The sequence below is a fragment of the Lithobates pipiens genome, unplaced genomic scaffold, assembly GCF_037356315.1.
Source record: "Lithobates pipiens isolate NorthernLeopardFrog02 unplaced genomic scaffold, aLitPip1_a1.2 Scaffold_16, whole genome shotgun sequence".
NCBI classification, from domain to species: domain Eukaryota; kingdom Metazoa; phylum Chordata; class Amphibia; order Anura; family Ranidae; genus Lithobates; species Lithobates pipiens.
Window position 1 is genome coordinate 164,113,090 of NW_027507748.1, and position 17,481 is coordinate 164,130,570.

The 17,481-nt window shown below is 44.9% G+C and overlaps 1 protein-coding gene across 2 annotated transcripts in view; it reads left to right on the plus strand.

Moving 5' to 3' along the window:
- Positions 1–17,481, plus strand: part of BCLAF3 (BCLAF1 and THRAP3 family member 3) — a 151,587-nt gene that overhangs the window by 114,974 nt on the left and 19,132 nt on the right. For both annotated transcript variants that reach the window (XM_077480736.1, XM_077480737.1), the window contains 2 exons: positions 4,081–4,196; positions 8,593–8,707. In XM_077480736.1, the coding sequence (XP_077336862.1) occupies positions 4,081–4,196; positions 8,593–8,707 (231 nt within the window). The remainder of the gene's footprint in view (positions 1–4,080; positions 4,197–8,592; positions 8,708–17,481) is intronic.

A 17,481-nucleotide genomic window follows, 5' to 3' on the forward strand; every position in this document is an offset into this window, starting at 1 on the left:
TTTTAATAAAATTCCCAGTATACCATATGTGAACATTGGTCGTCTGTGCTATTCTTATCTTAGATATTGACTGTATCTCAGATATTGACTGTCTGTGTTCACATCACCAGAAAATTAACCAAAATGATGTTTGGGGTTGTACTAAATTTTCACATTAGAAATATTAAAGTACATGTGAACCCTTCGTTTTCTAAGGTGAAATGTGTCATAAACAGTCGCCATGTTTTTTTTGTTTTTTTTTATGCAGAGGTGGGGCACATGTACAGGGGGGTACAATGGGCAGAGGAGAAACGAGGTACATTGGGGGAACACATGAGCAGGGGGTTAAAGTGGTGGGGCAGAAGAGCAGGGGGAACAGAGGTGGGACGGATGTGCATGAGGTACAGTGGTGGGGAAGATGAGAAGTTGGGTTACAGTGGTGGGGCAGATGAGCAGATAAGTTCAGTGTTAGGACAGATTAGAAGATGGGTTCAGTGGTGAGACAGAAGAGCATGGAGGTACAGCTGTGGAGAAGATGAGCAGGGAGGTACAGTGGTGGGCATGGTGTTGCATCTATAAAGGGCGCAGGGGCACTGCCCCCTCTCCTGCACCGCTCTAATCACCATAGATAGATTAATGCGTTGCATGAATCTAGCTATAGTCTCTGCTGACACCCCCTATTCAGGTGACCGACCCGTTTTCGGGCGCCGGGCATCTGAATTACAGCGGTGGGTGTGCTTTTTGCAAGCACCTGATTAGAGCCATAGGTGCCCAAAAAGGTGAACAGCGGGCGCAATGCTGTGCGTTCGCTGTTCACTCAGCTGTGTGTTAGCAAAGTGAAGGAATTTGCTTTGCTAACACTGAATCCGCCTCTCAGCCAATCAGGTTGCCAGGTCTGTTACTGGTCACCTGATTGGCTGAAAAGGCAGGAGCTGCGATTGGACGCCTGAGAGAGGACAGAAGAAGATATGGAGGATGCGAAGGAGACCACTGATGACCCGCTCCGTGACAGGTAAGTGGCGGGCGGCATCTGATGGGGCACACTGGCGTCATCTGATGTGGCACAGTAGCGATAATTGATGGACACACTGGCAGAAATTGATGGTCACAGTGGCTGCGTTTGATGGCACAGTAGCTGCAATTGATGTTTTTTTTTTTCAGTTTGTTTGCATGCTCAAAAAAACTGGTGGTGGGGCATATGAGAAAGGGGGAACATTGGGGCAGATGAGCAGGGGGTTACAGTGGTGGGACAGAAGAGCAGGGTGGCACAGTGGTGGGGCAGATGTACAGGGGATTACAGTGGTGGGACAGAGGAGCAGGGGGTTACAGAGGTGGGGCAGATGTGCAGGGTAGTACAGTGGTGGGACAGAAGTGCAGGGGGTTACAGTGATGGGGCAGATGTGCAGGGGGTTACAGTGGTGGGGCAAATGTGCAGGGGGTTACAGTGGTGGGGCAGATGTGCAGGGGGCTACAGTGGTGGGACAGATGTGCAGGGGGCTACAGTGGTGGGACAGATGTGCAGGGGGCTACAGTGGTGGGACAGATGTGCAGGGGGCTACAGTGATGGGGCAGATGTGCAGGGGGCTACAGTGGTGGGACAGATGTGCAGGGTAGTACAGTGGTGGGACAGATGTGCAGGGTAGTACAGTGTGGGGGCAGATGTGCAGGGTAGTACAGTGTGGGGGCAGATGTGCAGGGGGGACAGTGATCTCAGGTGTGAAGGTACATGAATTGTGACTGATCTGTGTGGAGTTGCAGGAATTGGGGTTGATCTGAGGCGTGAGTGCAGGATGTTAAAGCGGGGTTCCACCCTAAAGTGGAACTTCCGCTCATCGGAACCCCCCCGGTGTCACAGTTGGCACATTTCAGGGGGAGGGGGTGCAGATACCTGTCTAAGACAGGTATTTGCACCCACTTCCAGGCATAGACTCCCACGGGAGTCTATGCCTCTTCCTGTCCCAGGACAATGTCTGCTGGGACACACACTGATCCCAGAGACAGCGCAGACCATTGACATTGCGCTGCGCAACTCGCGCATGCGCAGATGGAAACCCGGGAAGTGAAGCCGCAACGCTTCACTTCCTGATTCCCTCACCTAGAACTGAGTTAAAGAGCCGAGTGATTGATCGGCCTCGGCTGCCGACATCGCTAGACCCCGGGACAGGTGAGTGTCTATTTATTAAAAGTCAGCAGCTGTAGTATTTATAGCTGCTGGCTTTTAATTTTTTTTCCAGTGAAATCCCTCTTTAATTTCTCCCTACTAAAGTCGTTTACAGCATTTATTTTATAAAACATCTTTTTTGTGATTAAGAGTGTGAAGTTGAAATTTTTTTTGTTAGAAAATCAGCACGCTCCATTTCCTTTGAAAACATTTTTCGGCACACTGTGCTCAAAAGGTGAATTGAATTTAATGATTTATCATCTTGTTTTCTTTTTTGCGGTATTTACCATATAATATTTTACGTTGACGAATTGACTCTCTCTTATTATCTCATGCGTTATTTCTGTAAAATCAGTCACCTGACCTTCATACCGCATGCGGTAACCTTTAGTGAATTGATCCCATGTTCTCTTATGACAAAAGTAGGCACAATAATACAGCGCATGTCCTAATTATAAAATACAGGTCAACATGTTTAGCAGCTGCAGCCCATTACAGTACAGTTTAGGAAAAGAGAAAAATATTAACTATCAAAAGCTATTTCAGTAGTATTTTTAGGACACATCCAGGACTATGAGATTGAAGAGAGTAGAGTAAGAGTCAAAAAAACAAAGATAAAAGAGCGGTGGATAAAATATGGAATGGAAAGAGAAAAAAGGATGGGGGGGTGGGGAGGAAGAATTGGGGCAAGAGAGCTGTCATACCCTCCCTTCCCCCACAGATGACGTGAATAAGATATCATGTTAAAAAGATTATTATTCTCGCAGATTAGCTTGGGTGTGTGAAATCCAGGGGTATTCAGGAATGTTTCATGTTTATCAGAAAAAATTGCTGATAGTTTCTCATTTATTATGGTGTCTTTTTCGGGAAAGCGGAGAAGTTCAGTAGAGGGGATTTCCATGAATGAGCAATTTTCTGCTTCGTGGCATTGAAAAATAACTTTAAGGGCCCATTCACGTTAGAAACTGAATGCAGTTTTCCTCTGCAATTCACATGCAGTTCTGTGCAGTGCGATTTCAATGCTGTTAGTTTTGAATGGGCAGGAACATCACCGCATGGAAAGTAATACATGCAACTACTTTTTGAAGCACAAGGCTTTTGTACAATGCAATCCGGTGTAAGAAAACACACTGCATTTGCAACCTGCTTTTGGGGTGTCATTAACTTTGCACTGACCCCTGCAGCAGATCGCAAGGTTATGCGATTGAAATGCGGTGCGGGAAGCCCTTCATTCTAGTATGAATGGGCCCTAAAATAAATTCTTGTAGACAAAATGTTGAAGGAGGTTTTCTTGGTAGCTGACCATCCTTGGTTACTTCTCAGTGATGTTGATTTTCCACAGCCTCTTTTCAGCCACTTTCTATTAATGCATGTACTCCAGCAACTGCTGCATGTCATTTCTCAGGGCAGGATTCTTGATGGTGACAACAATGGAACTTACCTTCATAATGTGTTGCAGCACAGTCACTTGCCTAAATTGGGAGAGTGTGACACAGGTAGACTTTTTTCAGAGATCAATTGGGATAAAGACAGAGAATTGTCACCCTGTAGCAGAAAGTACCTGCACAATAACTCCCATGGCAGGATCAACCTTTGTAACTGGTGGTCAGTGGGAAAAGGACCCTATTGCATTGGTGTTAAGTGGAAGAAGTTTTGCTTTGCATTTGTGATCAGTGGGAGAAAGATCCCTTTATGCTGGTGGTCATTGAGAAGAATGCCTCCTATACACATAGCTATGTGTCAGTGGTCATTTCTATGAGAGGTCGAAATTATTTGCTCAAGGAACCCCTAGCAACCTCGGGATGAACCATAGAATTCCACACAACCCTAGTTGAGGAGAAAGGCTGCTTTAATGAATTCTGCATGTTAAAGCTTCTATGAGATTTTACTGATTGAGTTTGCATACACTTTATCTTTTTCCTCTGATATTTTGTTTTTAGGAAAGCCACAGACTAATTGAAGATCCAAATGACTTACGGCATGATATAGAGAGGAGGCGCAAACAGAGACTGCACAGTGAACAGAATGGTACTGCAGATACTAGCTATGGTAGCAGGTTAGTCTTATCTATCTACAAACAACTCAACCTTGACGACTGGTCACATATGTTATATAATCCTTATCAGTTCTACTTGTGTACTTTTATAACATGTACGTGTAATTTTGTATTGCTTCTTATGTTTTTGAGAAGTACTCAACTATATATATGTATATATATGTATGTATATGTATATTTTTTTGTTTTTCCACTTTATGAAGCACAGCGAAGCCTTCTTAAAACGGAAGGTATCAACTTGTTTAACTTCCATCACAATTTTCAGAAGCAAATTTTTCTGCTTGCTATGGGGGCACCCGAGTAGGCTCACTCCCTAGCCACTGCTCTTTGTGTCCATTCACACACAAAGCTCAGTTCGGACCCTGCCCCCACTCTCTCCTCATTAGCTTACTGGCTATGATTGACAGTAGTGGGAGCCAATGGCTACCACTGCTGTCTCAGCCAATGAGGAAGGAGCAGCCCAGGAGAGCTCAAGCTCTCATGCACATTGCTGGATCTAGGTGGGGCTCAGGTAAGTTTTTTTTAGGGGGAGCTAGATGAATGTGAAAAACCTTAAGCCTATACAACCATTTTAAGTCACAGAGGGACAAAATAAATTATCACTATGTATGCATTAAATGCACGCATTAAACGCATCTTAACGCAATTATTTTACTGCTGATTATGCAGGAACTTTTCTCCTAGAAAATACACGTGTAATAACATCAGTAAAATATTAATGGCCCTGTGAATGTATATAGTACAGATATAGCCTAATATTATAAAGCCATTTATTCCAAACTGCATGCAGCTGTTTCAGGCGTGTTGACTAACAACAGTGCAGTGTATGGAAACAATATCTATGATGTAGTAGAGGTGCGCATCTTTACTGGTCTCACGATTCGTTTCGATTATGATCACCTGGTCAACGTTTCGATACGATTCGATTCCGCGATGCATCATGATTACTGACAATGGTTTCTATCAAAAAAATGTCAGGCATTTAAGAGAACTTCTTTTTATCTGCATGTACTTGTCGCACAGGAGATCACTGCGCAGCGACACCCGAAAGTGGAGAAAGAGTCCGCTTGACAGGGCAAAATTTTGCTACAGCTTGCAGATCACGGGTGGCGCGCAGACTTCTTTCTGCCTCCGTCCACCCCCCTCCTTCCTTTCCCTGCTGTATTGGCTGGATCTACCCGACCTGAAAAAAAAAAAAGTACCCATGCAGCAGTATGGGCTGTCTCCCCTCTGTCTCAGCTCACAGCCTACATCCGCCTGTCACTCAGCCACAGACAGAGCAGCCATACGCCATTTGGCCACTCAGGCTGCTCTGTCTGCCTTTGGCTGAGGGACAGGTCCAGCCAGGAGATCCCCCTGCACTCGTGGGTGTCCAGGAGCCCACAACCATATGCGGGGGACTCCCGCGGCTCGCAGGAGTCTTCAGATGTCTGGAGACAGAGATGGAGGAATCCATTGATAGGAACAGAAGGATGGAAGTGTCTGGGGAGTGAGATGGAGGAATCCATGGATAAGAACAGAAGGATGGAAGGGGCTGGGATGGAGATGGAGGAATCCATGGATAGGAACAGAAGGATGGAAGAGTCTGGGGATGGAGATGGAGGAATCCATGGATAGGAACAGAAGGATAGAAGAGTCTGGGGATTGAGATGGAGGAATCCATGGCTAGAAACAGAAGGATGGAAGAGGCTGGGATGGAGATAGAAGAATCCATGGATAGAAACAGAAGGATGGAAGACGCTGGGATGGAGATGGAGGAATCATTGGATAGGAACAGAAGGATGGAAGAGTCTGGGGATGGAGATGGAGGAATTAATGGATAAAAACAGAAGTATGGAAGAGTTTGAAGATAAAAATGGTGGTGGTGAAGGGGGCACAGAAGGATGGAAGAATCAAAGGGAGGAATGTTAAGTTGGTCATCATGGAATCCTGCAGGGTACATGGCAGGGTTGGGGGTGTGATGGTCTCCTCCTGGAGTGCAGGGTTGGAGATGTCATAGTGCTTTCTGTATAAGCATATTTTGTTCAAGTGGCGTTCCTCCCAAAAATGAACTTCCGCTTTAAGTCCTGAACCCCTTACATGCCACATTTGGTATGTAATTTTTTATTTTTTTGGAGGAGAGGGTGGGGGGAGGGGAGTAGATAGTTTTGACATGTACCTGCTTCCACTTCTGCTCAGGCTGTCTAGGCGGGTCCTCCCTCACTGCAATCTTCTGGGACACATCACAGGTCCCAGTAGATTGCCTGGCCATTCAGGACAGCGCAGTGAGACATGTGCACCCAGCTGTAAAGCTGCAAGCTGTCAAAGCTAGGTACCCACAGTAGTATTGCTGGCGCCGCGGACAGGCAGGGGAGAGAATGGAGGGTTTGGATGGCCACGTCGCTGGATCCTGGGATGGGTGAGTGTCTTTTTTTAATTAAAAGTCAGCAAATACACTTTTTGTAGCTGCTGACTTTTAGACCCCTTTCACACTGAGGTGTTTTTCAGGCACTAAAGGGCTACAAATAGCGCCTGAAAAACGCCTCCCCTGCCACCCCAATATGAATGCCAGAGTGATTTCACATTGGGGTGGTGCGCTGGCAGGACATAAAAAAAAACTCCTGCAAGCAGCATCTTTGGGGTGGTGGAGGAACGGTGTATACACCACTCCTGACATTGAAAGGAATGGCACCGCTGCCGAAGTGCCTGCAAATCCTGTTGGCGGTGGCGTTACACGGGCACATTTAACCCTTTCCTCGGCCGCTAGTGGGGGTTAAACATGCGCCACTAAAACAGCGGTAAAGCGCCGCTAAAACTAGCAGCGCTTTACCTCTAAATCTGCCCATGGCTCAGTGTGAAAGTGCCCATAATAAACAAAAAAAAAATGGAACTCCGCTTTGAATTAAAAATAATCTCACTGACAAAGTGCACTAATCTGATGCACTACAGGGTACAGGCTTCACATAGGAGGAAACACACTGCTGCTGGGAGGTCAGGAGGGATAGAATCCACAGCTGACCAACAGCCTTGTGAAGTTAACGTTACTGGCTCCATGCTGAGAGCTCCCCTGGGCATCCCTGTTTGCACATTCCAGCACACTAGGAGTTAACACAGTGGAATGTGCAAACAGGGTAGCCCAGGCAAACTGTCAGCACAGAGCGTGTACCGGACGTATGTAGAGTACAAACTCATATGTACTGTACTTACTGCTGTTAAAATAACTCTGTCTTAATAAATCCCGTGTTATAATACATTAAGTGCCCCACTGTGTGTGCTTTTTAAAAAATGTGTATCTACATACTGAATTTTTCATATTGTCCACGCGGCTCATGTGACTACCTGGCCCGCCTCTCTCCTCTCATCCTAGCTAACGTCACAGGGGATTCTCAGCCCCGCGCGCTGAATGCAGCTATCAGATCAGAAGCGAGGCGAGCTGGGCAGTCACATGAGCGGCGTGGACACTGAAATGCGGTATATAACTACATATTTTTTAAAAAGCACAGTGGGGCACTTAATGTATTCTAACACAGGATTTATTAAGACAGAGTTATTTTAACACCTATAGAGTATGCTCGGAGCTCTCTCCCAGGAGGGGTGGGGGCAAGTCAGGATGACATCACCCACCAATCGATTATGTCAGTCGCAGCATCGATGCCACATCTGGGACACCCAAATCGTGATGCATCGACGCTACAATTAATTTCAGCACCCCTATGATATAGTAAGAAGCTTGAGGTGCAAAGACAAATTTATATAGGTTGGGCTCTTGCACATTAGGCATCTAGCCCCTATGTGTCCAGTCTGGGTGCACTAAAACGCTGGAAAATAACTGGTGCAGTATCCAGCCCTACTGCCCACAGCCTGTCAAAGTCTATGGCAGGCTGAAATACACTGAAGCTTGACGGGGCTGAACGCTGTACTGGGTGATGCTCGTGTTTAGCGCTGTATGCGTTCAGGAATTTGCCATCTCTGCTGAAAACCTGTATGCCATTCAGTGCAGGTGTTTGGTAATTAAGTGGGAACTTCATAAGAATGTGTATTCCAATCTACCAAATCGCAAAGCTTGCATTTCTGAAGCCCAGAGCTCTGAACATCACATTATGGCATTGTTGTTAACCCTCCACATAGTTCGATGATGCTGGAATTTGTCACAATCTGCAGACACTGGGCTCACCTTGTGTGTGCACGCGCATGTGTTAGTGTGTGTATATATATATATATATATATATATATATATATATATATATATATATATATATATATAATATATATGCTATTGTTTATCAACGTGCTCTGGTGGTAATTTAAATTTCATTCTGCAAAGGTTTAATCCCTTGAGATGCTTATCTTTCTGTTGGTGTTTCTGTAAAATATATCAATTGCACAGAGCTGACAGTGTTCCCTTTGTACTTTGAAGTGACGCTTCAAGCAGCTGTTATACACATCCGTACCAGGAAACCAGAGAATTTCAGAGTTCATCCAGGGTGAGCAGGCCACCTTTCCGAATATCAACAGGAAGGCTTCCATTTAGGGTGAGTTAATATTTTTTCTACAGGGTAGAAATCCTTACTTTTAAATTTTCTTAAATTATTACTCCTGCCAAAATTGGAAATTAAGCCTTGCAATGCATACAGAAAACCCCACATTAGCGTGCCTACCTACCTGCTCAGTGCTTCTGTTTTTTTTTTTTTCTGTGTTGTAGTAGTATACCAGTCCACCCCATTACCTCTTCCTGTTGATTTGAGAACCCCCCCCCCCCTTTTTTTTTTACTTTACTTTTTGCTTGCTTGGGTGCAGTAGGGAGCATGGATGTATTCTCAAACATATCTGCTGTATGCTCCTTACAGTCTCTCACATGCAGTGGAAGTTACCCAGCACAGACCCTTATTTGATTTGTCAGATTAACACGACAACCTAATAACTGTATCCAGTTGGGGTCTAAATTGAATGGATTGTTTAGGTCCCTCACATTGTAAAATCTTACTGTGTGAGGCTAAAGCCCCATACACACTATCAGATTTTCTGATGATTTTTTGTCTTCGGATTTACCAAAACCATGTAGTGCAAGGGCCTGCCTGATTGCATACAAATCTAAACTCCTAAGGTTTGACCTCATATTATATGGTTTTGGTAAATCTGAAGGAGAAAATCAAAAAGTGTGTATGGGGCTTAACTTTAGCCACTTCAATTCCGGGCACTTTTACTCCCTTCCTGTCCAGGCCAATTTTCAGCTTTCAGTGCTGTCACACTTTGACAATTGCGTAGTCATGCAACACTGTACCCAAACTACATTTCTTTTCATACATCAGGGGACACAGAGCCATAGTAGGTACTATGTGGGGTTATAGGCCACCTTCAGGTGATGGACACTGGCACTCCCTGAATTAAAAAGGGCACTCCCTATATATCCCCTCCCACTGGTGCGAGTACCTCCATTTTTTCAGCTGTGTCTAAGGTGTTGGTTCGTAACTTATTCAGGGGGCAACATGGATTAATCCTCCAGTTAGGCACTCCACCAGGGCCGTTAGTGCTTCTTGGGCAGTGCATCACCAAGCCTCCATGGCTCAGATCTGCAAGGCTGCAACTTGGTCTTCAATCCATACATTTACCAGATTCTATCAAGTAGATGTAAAAGATCATGGGCGCAGTGTACTGCAGGCTGTAGTATGAGTCCTCTAGGCTCTTGGTGCCTTACTATTGTTGTATCTCCCTCCATTCAGTTGGCATTGCTATGTGACATCCCACATAGTAACTACTATTGCTGTGTCCCCTGATGTATGAAAAGAAAACAGGATTTTTAAAAACAGCTTACCTGTAACTTCCTTTTCTTTGAAGTACATCAGGGGACACAGAGGTCCCTCCCTTCTTTGGTATACACCTATATTACTTTGCTACAAAACTGAGGTGCTCCCACCAGTGGGAGGGTTTATATAGGGAGTGCATTTTTTAATTTAGAGCGTGCCAGTATCCATCACCTGAAGGTGGCCCATAACCCCACATAGTAACTACTATGGCTCTGTGACCCCTGATGTACTTCAAAGAAAAGGATTATACAGGTAAGCTGTTTTTAAAAATTCTTTTTTTTTTTATCCTTTTTTTTTTTCCACACAAATAGAGCATTTTTTGGTGTTATCTAATCACCACTGGGATTTAGATTTTTTGCTAAACAAACGAAAAAAAAAAGTTTTTATTCACTTTTGTTAGAAGGTTTTGCAAGTAAATAATAGTTCTTCATAAATTTAGTCCAAAATTTATTTTGGTACTTTTCTTTGGTGATAACTCAAATCAGTGTATATTTAGTCTGTAGGAAAGTAATGGAATCCACAAATTATGGGATATACAGTATATATGAAAATCGATCAGTCGTGATGTACTGGTGACCGCCTAATTTCTTGCGGTTCAGAAATGTTGAGACAGTACAAAACTTCCCCAAATGACCCTTTTTGGAAAGTACACACTCCCAAGGTATTTAGTGCTGCATTCCAACGTTTTTGAAGTTGTCATTTTTTGTCATAATTATTTGGAGAATGAAGAAATGTAAAAAGAAAAAAAAAATGTTCACAAGTTTTTATTTATTTTTTACATACTGTCACCATTGCAACACAGCATCATCATAAAACTGGTGTGGTGGTGATCAGGGACAATTACTGTTGACCACAAAACAAACATTTAACCCTTGTCTCACTGCAAGAGTTCTTTTTCCAACTGTAATGAATACAGGGCCAGACTTTAGTAGTCTTGTATGAAAAGGGTTCATATTCAGAAGATAGACTTATATACCTTGGCATAGCCTATAATATTTTATGAGGTTTTTTGTTAACCAATAAACAAAGTTTCTTCCTGTGTTTTCATGGAAATTAGTTAGGTCATCATTTGGCCTGAGTCTGGGATATCAAGTTAGGTCACACTTTTTTTACCTGTATATATGCCCTCAAACAATGGAGCTCTTTGTTTATCTAAACGTTAAATGATTGATATTTAGTATGGAAAAATGTTCGTCTTAGGTTATTGCAGTTCATTTCTAATTCTTTAAAAATTATCTGATTGTTCCATAATGACAAACATATGATACACCCAGACATATCCTGTATTTTATTCTAAGAAGTGTAGTCATATTCAGTCTTTCCTTTTCTGCGGCAATATTCATCATATTTTATGGTGCGGGACGTCATTTCAGAATTTAGTAGCATGGCATAGTGAAATCATTTTGGATACCACCTATTAATGAGTCATAGCAGCCTTTGTGAAGTTGTAGCTTGTTTTTAGACCTTGTCCTGTTCCTTACTTGGCTCCAAAGATGCAATGCTGTTAACCTGATATGCCTTTCTGAACTTGGCCATAGGCAAGCAATGAGCTTTGCCGAAAAATGGTGCATAATGTGACCAACTCTTATGGCACAAATAGACACTTCCATCTTTCCCTCCTGGGTTGCCATGCCACTCTTGTTTACTAGGAGATAAGCCAGTAGGCCTGTATCTGCTGCCTCATCAATTGTCAGAGACATGAATGATTGGCCAATTTTAAGTGTTTGAGGATGCATCAAAAGACCTATTCTGGTTTTTCAAAAAAGGGCCAAGGAAAAAATCCAAGCTCTACTTACTGACCAGCCTGCGACCAAGCAAACTAACCTGTCTAACAGTATGCGTTAAAAACAGGGATTTAGTCTGCACATATTTGCAAATACATGCGTAAGCTACGGGCCCCGACATGTGCTAAGTGCTGGGTGTTCAGTGTGTCCCTGTAACTTTAAAAAGGGGTGGGCTTCCTCCAGTCCATCTGCCCTCTATCTATCCATCAGAATGCATGTGCTTCCACTGTGGAGCCTCTTACAAGTCAGAGGTAGGAAGTACAGGTAACGGTATCTTGGTGGGGCCTGTAACTTACGCATATACAGTGGGGCAAAAAAGTATTTAGTCAGCCACCAATTGTGCAAGTTCTCCCACTTAAAAAGATGAGAGAGGCCTGTAATTGTCATCATAGGTATACCTCAACTATGAGAGACAAAATGTGGAAACAAATCCAGACACATTGTCTGATTTTTGAAAGAATTTATTTGCAAATTATGGTGGAAAATAAGTATTTGGTCACCTATAAACAAGCAAGATTTCTGGCTCTCACAGACCTGTATCTTCTTCTTTAAGAGGCTCCTCTGTCCTCCACTCATTACCTGTATTAATTGCACCTGTTTGAACTTTTTATCAGTATAAAAGACACCTGTCCACAACCTCAAACAGTCACACTCCAAACTCCACTATGGTGAAGACCAAAGAGCTGTCGAAGGACACCAGAAACAAAACTGTAGACCTGCACCAGGCTGGGAAGACTGAATCTCCAATAGGCAAGCAGCTTGGTGTTAAGAAATCAACTGTGGGAGCAATACCGTATATACTCGAGTATAAGCCGAGATTTTCAGCCTCTTTTTTGAGGCTGAAAGTGCCCCCCTCGGCTTATACTCGAGTCATCGCTGTCTGCCCGCTCGATCAGCGTGTCGAGCAGACAGACAGCGGCCATTCTATTCAAAAGCCGCGCCTCCGGCTCCGCCTTCGCCTGTGATAGGCGGAACACTGAATTTCCCAGCAGCCTGTGTTCCGCCTATCATGGACGTCGTATCATCCTCGTACTACGGACGAGGATGATACGACGTCTGTGATAGGCGGAACACAGGCTGCTGGGAAATTCAGTGTTCCGCCTATCACAGGCGAAGGCGGCGGCGCAGCTTTTGAACTTACAATGGCCGCCGACGAAGAGGGCACGGGACGGCACGGCACGGGACGGGACGGGACGGGGGCAAGGCACGACACGGGACGGATGCAAGGAGGCAAGGCCCGGCACGGGACGGAGGCAAGGAGGCAAGGCACGGGACGGAGGCTCGGGACAAAGGTAGGCTGGACACACACACACACACACACACACACACACACACACACACACACACACACACACACACACACACACACGGATGGAGACACACACAGGGATGGATGGATGGATGGATGGAGACACACACACACAGGGATGGATGGATGGATGGATGGATGGAGACACACACACACAGGGATGGATGGATGGATGGATGGAGACACACACACACAGGGATGGATGGATGGATGGACACACACACACACAGGGATGGATGGACGGACACACAGGGATGGACGGACACACAGGGATGGACGGACACACAGGGATGGACGGACACACAGGGATGGACGGACACACACACAGGGATGGACAGGCATGTCTCACCCTCGGCTTATACACGAGTCAATAAGTTTGCCAGTTTTTTTGGGGGTAAATTGGGGGCCTCGGCTTATATTCGGGTCGGCCTATACTCGAGTATATACGGGTAATTGGAAAATGGAGGACAATACAAGACCACTGATAATCTCCCTCGATCTGGGGCTCCACGCAAGATCTCACCCTGTAGGTAGGGTCAAAATGATCACAAGAACGGTGAGCAAAAATCCCAGAACCACACAGGGGGGGGGGCGGGTGTTGCACCTAGTGAATGACCTGCAGAGAGCTGGAACCAACTTAACAAAGGCTACCATCAGTATCGCACTACGCCGCCAGGGTCTCAGATCCTGCAGTGCCAGACGTGTCTCCCTGCTTAAGCCAGTACATGTCCGGGACCATCTGAGGTTTGCTAGAGAGCATTTGGATGATCCAGAAGAGGATTGGGAGATTGTCATATGGTCAGATGTCAGATGAAACCAAAGTAGAACTGTTTGGTAGACCACAACTCGTCGTGTTTGGAGGCGAGAGAATGCTGAGTTGCAACCAAAGAACACCATACCTACTGTGAAGCATGGGGGTGGCAACATCATGCTTTGGGGCTGTTTCTCTGCAAAGGCAACAGGACGACTGATCCATGTACATGAATGAATGGAGCCATGTATCGTGAGATTTTGAGTGCAAACCTCAAGTCAGCAAGGGCATTGAAGATTAAACATGGCTGGGTCTTTCAGCATGACAATGATCCCAAACTCACCGCCCGGTCAACACAGGAGTGGCTTCGTAAGAAGCATTTCAATTTCCTAGCCAGTCTCCAGATCTCAACCCCATAGCAAACCTTTGGAGGGAGTTGAAAGTCCGTGTTGCACAGCGACAGCCCCCAAAACATCACTGCTCTAGAGGAGATCTGCATGGAGGAATGGGCCAACATACCAGCAACAGTGTGTGACAACCTTGTGAAGACTTACAGAAAACGTTTGACCTCTGCCATTGCCAACAAAGGATATATAACAAAGTATTGAGATGAACTTTTGATATTGACAAAATACTTATTTTCCACCATAATTTGCAAATAAATTCTTTAAAAAATTACACAATGGGATTGGATTTGTTTCCACATTTTGTCTCTCATAGTTGAGGTATACCTATGATGACAATTGCAGGCCTCTCATATTTTTAAGTGGGAGAACTTGCACAATTGGTGGCTGACTTAATACTTTTTTGCCCCACTGTATTTGCAAATGTGTGCCGACTAAACCCCTGTTTTTAACGCATACTGTTTGACAGGTTAATTTGATTGGTCGCAGGCTGGTCAAGTAAGTAGAGTTTGGATTTTTCCTTCGCCTTTTTTTGACATACGTTTCCCTCCAATGCTGCAAAGGCCAGTTATATTGGCTAGCTTTTTTGTACTATTCTGGTTTTTGTAACATGTCTGGGCCTGTAATGGAATCAGGAGTTGAGACCTAGGACCTTCTACTGACCAGCTTAGAGCAATTTTGATCCTTTTCACAACCAGATCATTGTGCTCAGTCAGTTTGTCTGGCCCCAACTCACCAAGATGAGCTTATTTTCCTTGTTAGACCATGGTTCAGGCTGTGTCTCCCATCTATTTGCTTTTGACTGCTTTTTGATCATCCTGGATGGGCCCATTCTTTATGCAGTGCCGCCTTAATAGCATCACGGACCCCTGCGCAAAGTAATGCACTAGGGCCCCTACCAGGGAGATGATGACCCGAGTCGCACATAGCGTGCTGTGGCTAAATTATGCTACAAATTGGGTTTGGCTGTTGGTGTGATTAATAATTTTTCTGATTGTTTACAATTAATTTTCTTTTTTTTTAATTACAATTTTTAATTCATTTTAATGTAATGTATATTTTGTATTTTTTTCACAGCGCTATTGCGGGGTCTTTGGTGACATATCAGGGGTCTAAACAGACCCCTGATGTCTCACTTTTGAGACCGAGAACGGTGCTGTGGAAACATTCCCCAGTCCCTGTCTCTGCAGCCTCAGCTGCACTGCAGATGAATTACCAGGGGACAGAGGCTACTATTTATTAATAAACGGAAGGATTGTGAACACTGTTTACTATGCTTCAGTTATGAATGAATACAGTGGATGATCGGTACTGATCACTCACTGTGTTCAGTTAGAACAGGAAATGGCCGTTAAATTACATTTTTTACTGGCCCCTTCCTCACGCTCCATCCAGAATATCTTGTGAATCTCCCTGTGTGCCTGCAGCTTCTGGCTTTGGGAGAGGAGGAATGTCAACAGCGATGCAGGAGGGGGGCCCAGGCAGCGAGTGAAATCCAATCATGATCAGTGCTGTGGGTGGGGGAAATGGCTAGAATCTCTTTTTTTTTGTGGCTCACCCTGCAGCCGACTTTCAGAAGCTGCAGGGTGAACTACAAAAGATCAGTTCCCGTTATTTTCCCCATCTGCCACTCTGATCCCCTGCTCTGTCTAGTGTCCACATGCGTTTCCCCCTGCTGGGGGGGGAGACTTCAGGGGCTCCCCATGCACCTTAGACCCCTGGGCGGTGCTTGCATAGTAGCCCATTATGTGTCACTTACCTGGCGCAGGAGCCAGCGATGCCGCCGCTGTCCCCTGTAGTCCGGAGCATCCATCTTCTTCCGAACGATGACGTCACTCCTGCGCATGCGCACGGGAGCCGCCACTAACGGCATATCGCCGCTATCAGTGCCATGCTGCTAACGGCGATAGTGCGCCTGCGTGCCGCTGTCTACGGTGCATGCGCCGTAGACAGCTGTGACTGTCTTTTAGTAAATATATCCTAAACCGTGTAGGTTTAGGAGATATTTCTTGGACCTACAGGTAAGCCTTAATCTAGGCTTACCTGTAGGTCAAAGTGGTTTCTAAGGGTTTACAACCACTTTAAGGACCGAGCCTCTTTCTGAGATTTGGTATTTACAAGTTAAAATATTTTTTTTTACTAGAAAGTGCTTAGAACCCCCAAACATTATATATTGTTTTTCTTTCGTACATCACGGGACACAGAGCAGCTATAGTAATTACTATCTGGGTTAAACCCAACCTATAGGTGAATGGATACAGGCACACCCAAAAGACACACCCAAAATACAGGCACACCCAAAAGACAAGTCTATATAACCCCTCCTACACAGGAAGTACCTCAGTTTCCCCAGTGTCTGTAAGGTGGTGGTCACTGATGTGATACATGTGCTCTTGCAGCATACTTGAAGGTCCATTCGGAAAAGCTGTCAGACAAAATGCGTGCTACCCAAGCCTCATTGGAAGGAGAAAAGATTCTTCGAGGTTTGCCTGTAATGCAGCCTTACGGCGCTGGACCTTGTGTAATGGAACCCTGCGCAGTGTTTGTTCTGACCAGGGTTCTTTCCGGCAGGGTGCTATACAGGTCCAGGGGAGTAGACCCCAGATTAAGGGGTTACCCAGTCTCTGAAGGGCTTTTATGACAAAGCTCGCTGTGATGGGTGAAGATTGGACTCCTGTTATGTTCAGAGTCCTGCAGCAGGAATGGTAAGTCTACATTTGTTTGCAGTTTAAAAAAAGTGTTCTGACTATCTGCCACCAGATGGCCACTGGGAGCAGTGTGCTGTTTAATCATGCTATGTACTCTTACACTGCTGTTTCTCCTCAGCCACTAGAGGGTACAGGCTCACTCAGTATGGCCTATTTTTATATAGGCAGGAAGGTTGGCCATGTAGCGACAGGTTCAGTAGGCCTTCTGAGACATAGCAGCAGCACATGGATACTAACAAGGTGTGAGTACTTACTATGGGAGAACTAAGTGAAAGACAAGTCGTGATTATATGCTGCATATTTACTGATCCAGGGGGGCTGTACAACTGTAAGTTGATACACCACTGGATGGTTAACAGTTCACCTTAAAGTGTTGTTGACAGCTCTGTAGCATACCTCACTACTTTTTGAGATGAGAATGAGGGACACATATCAGCAAAAGTATGCAGGTATAGGACATACGATCTTATCCAACTTTGTTACATATAACAACCGCCCGGTTAGATGCACAAACACAAGCGCTTACACCCCAAAATTGTGTTTTTT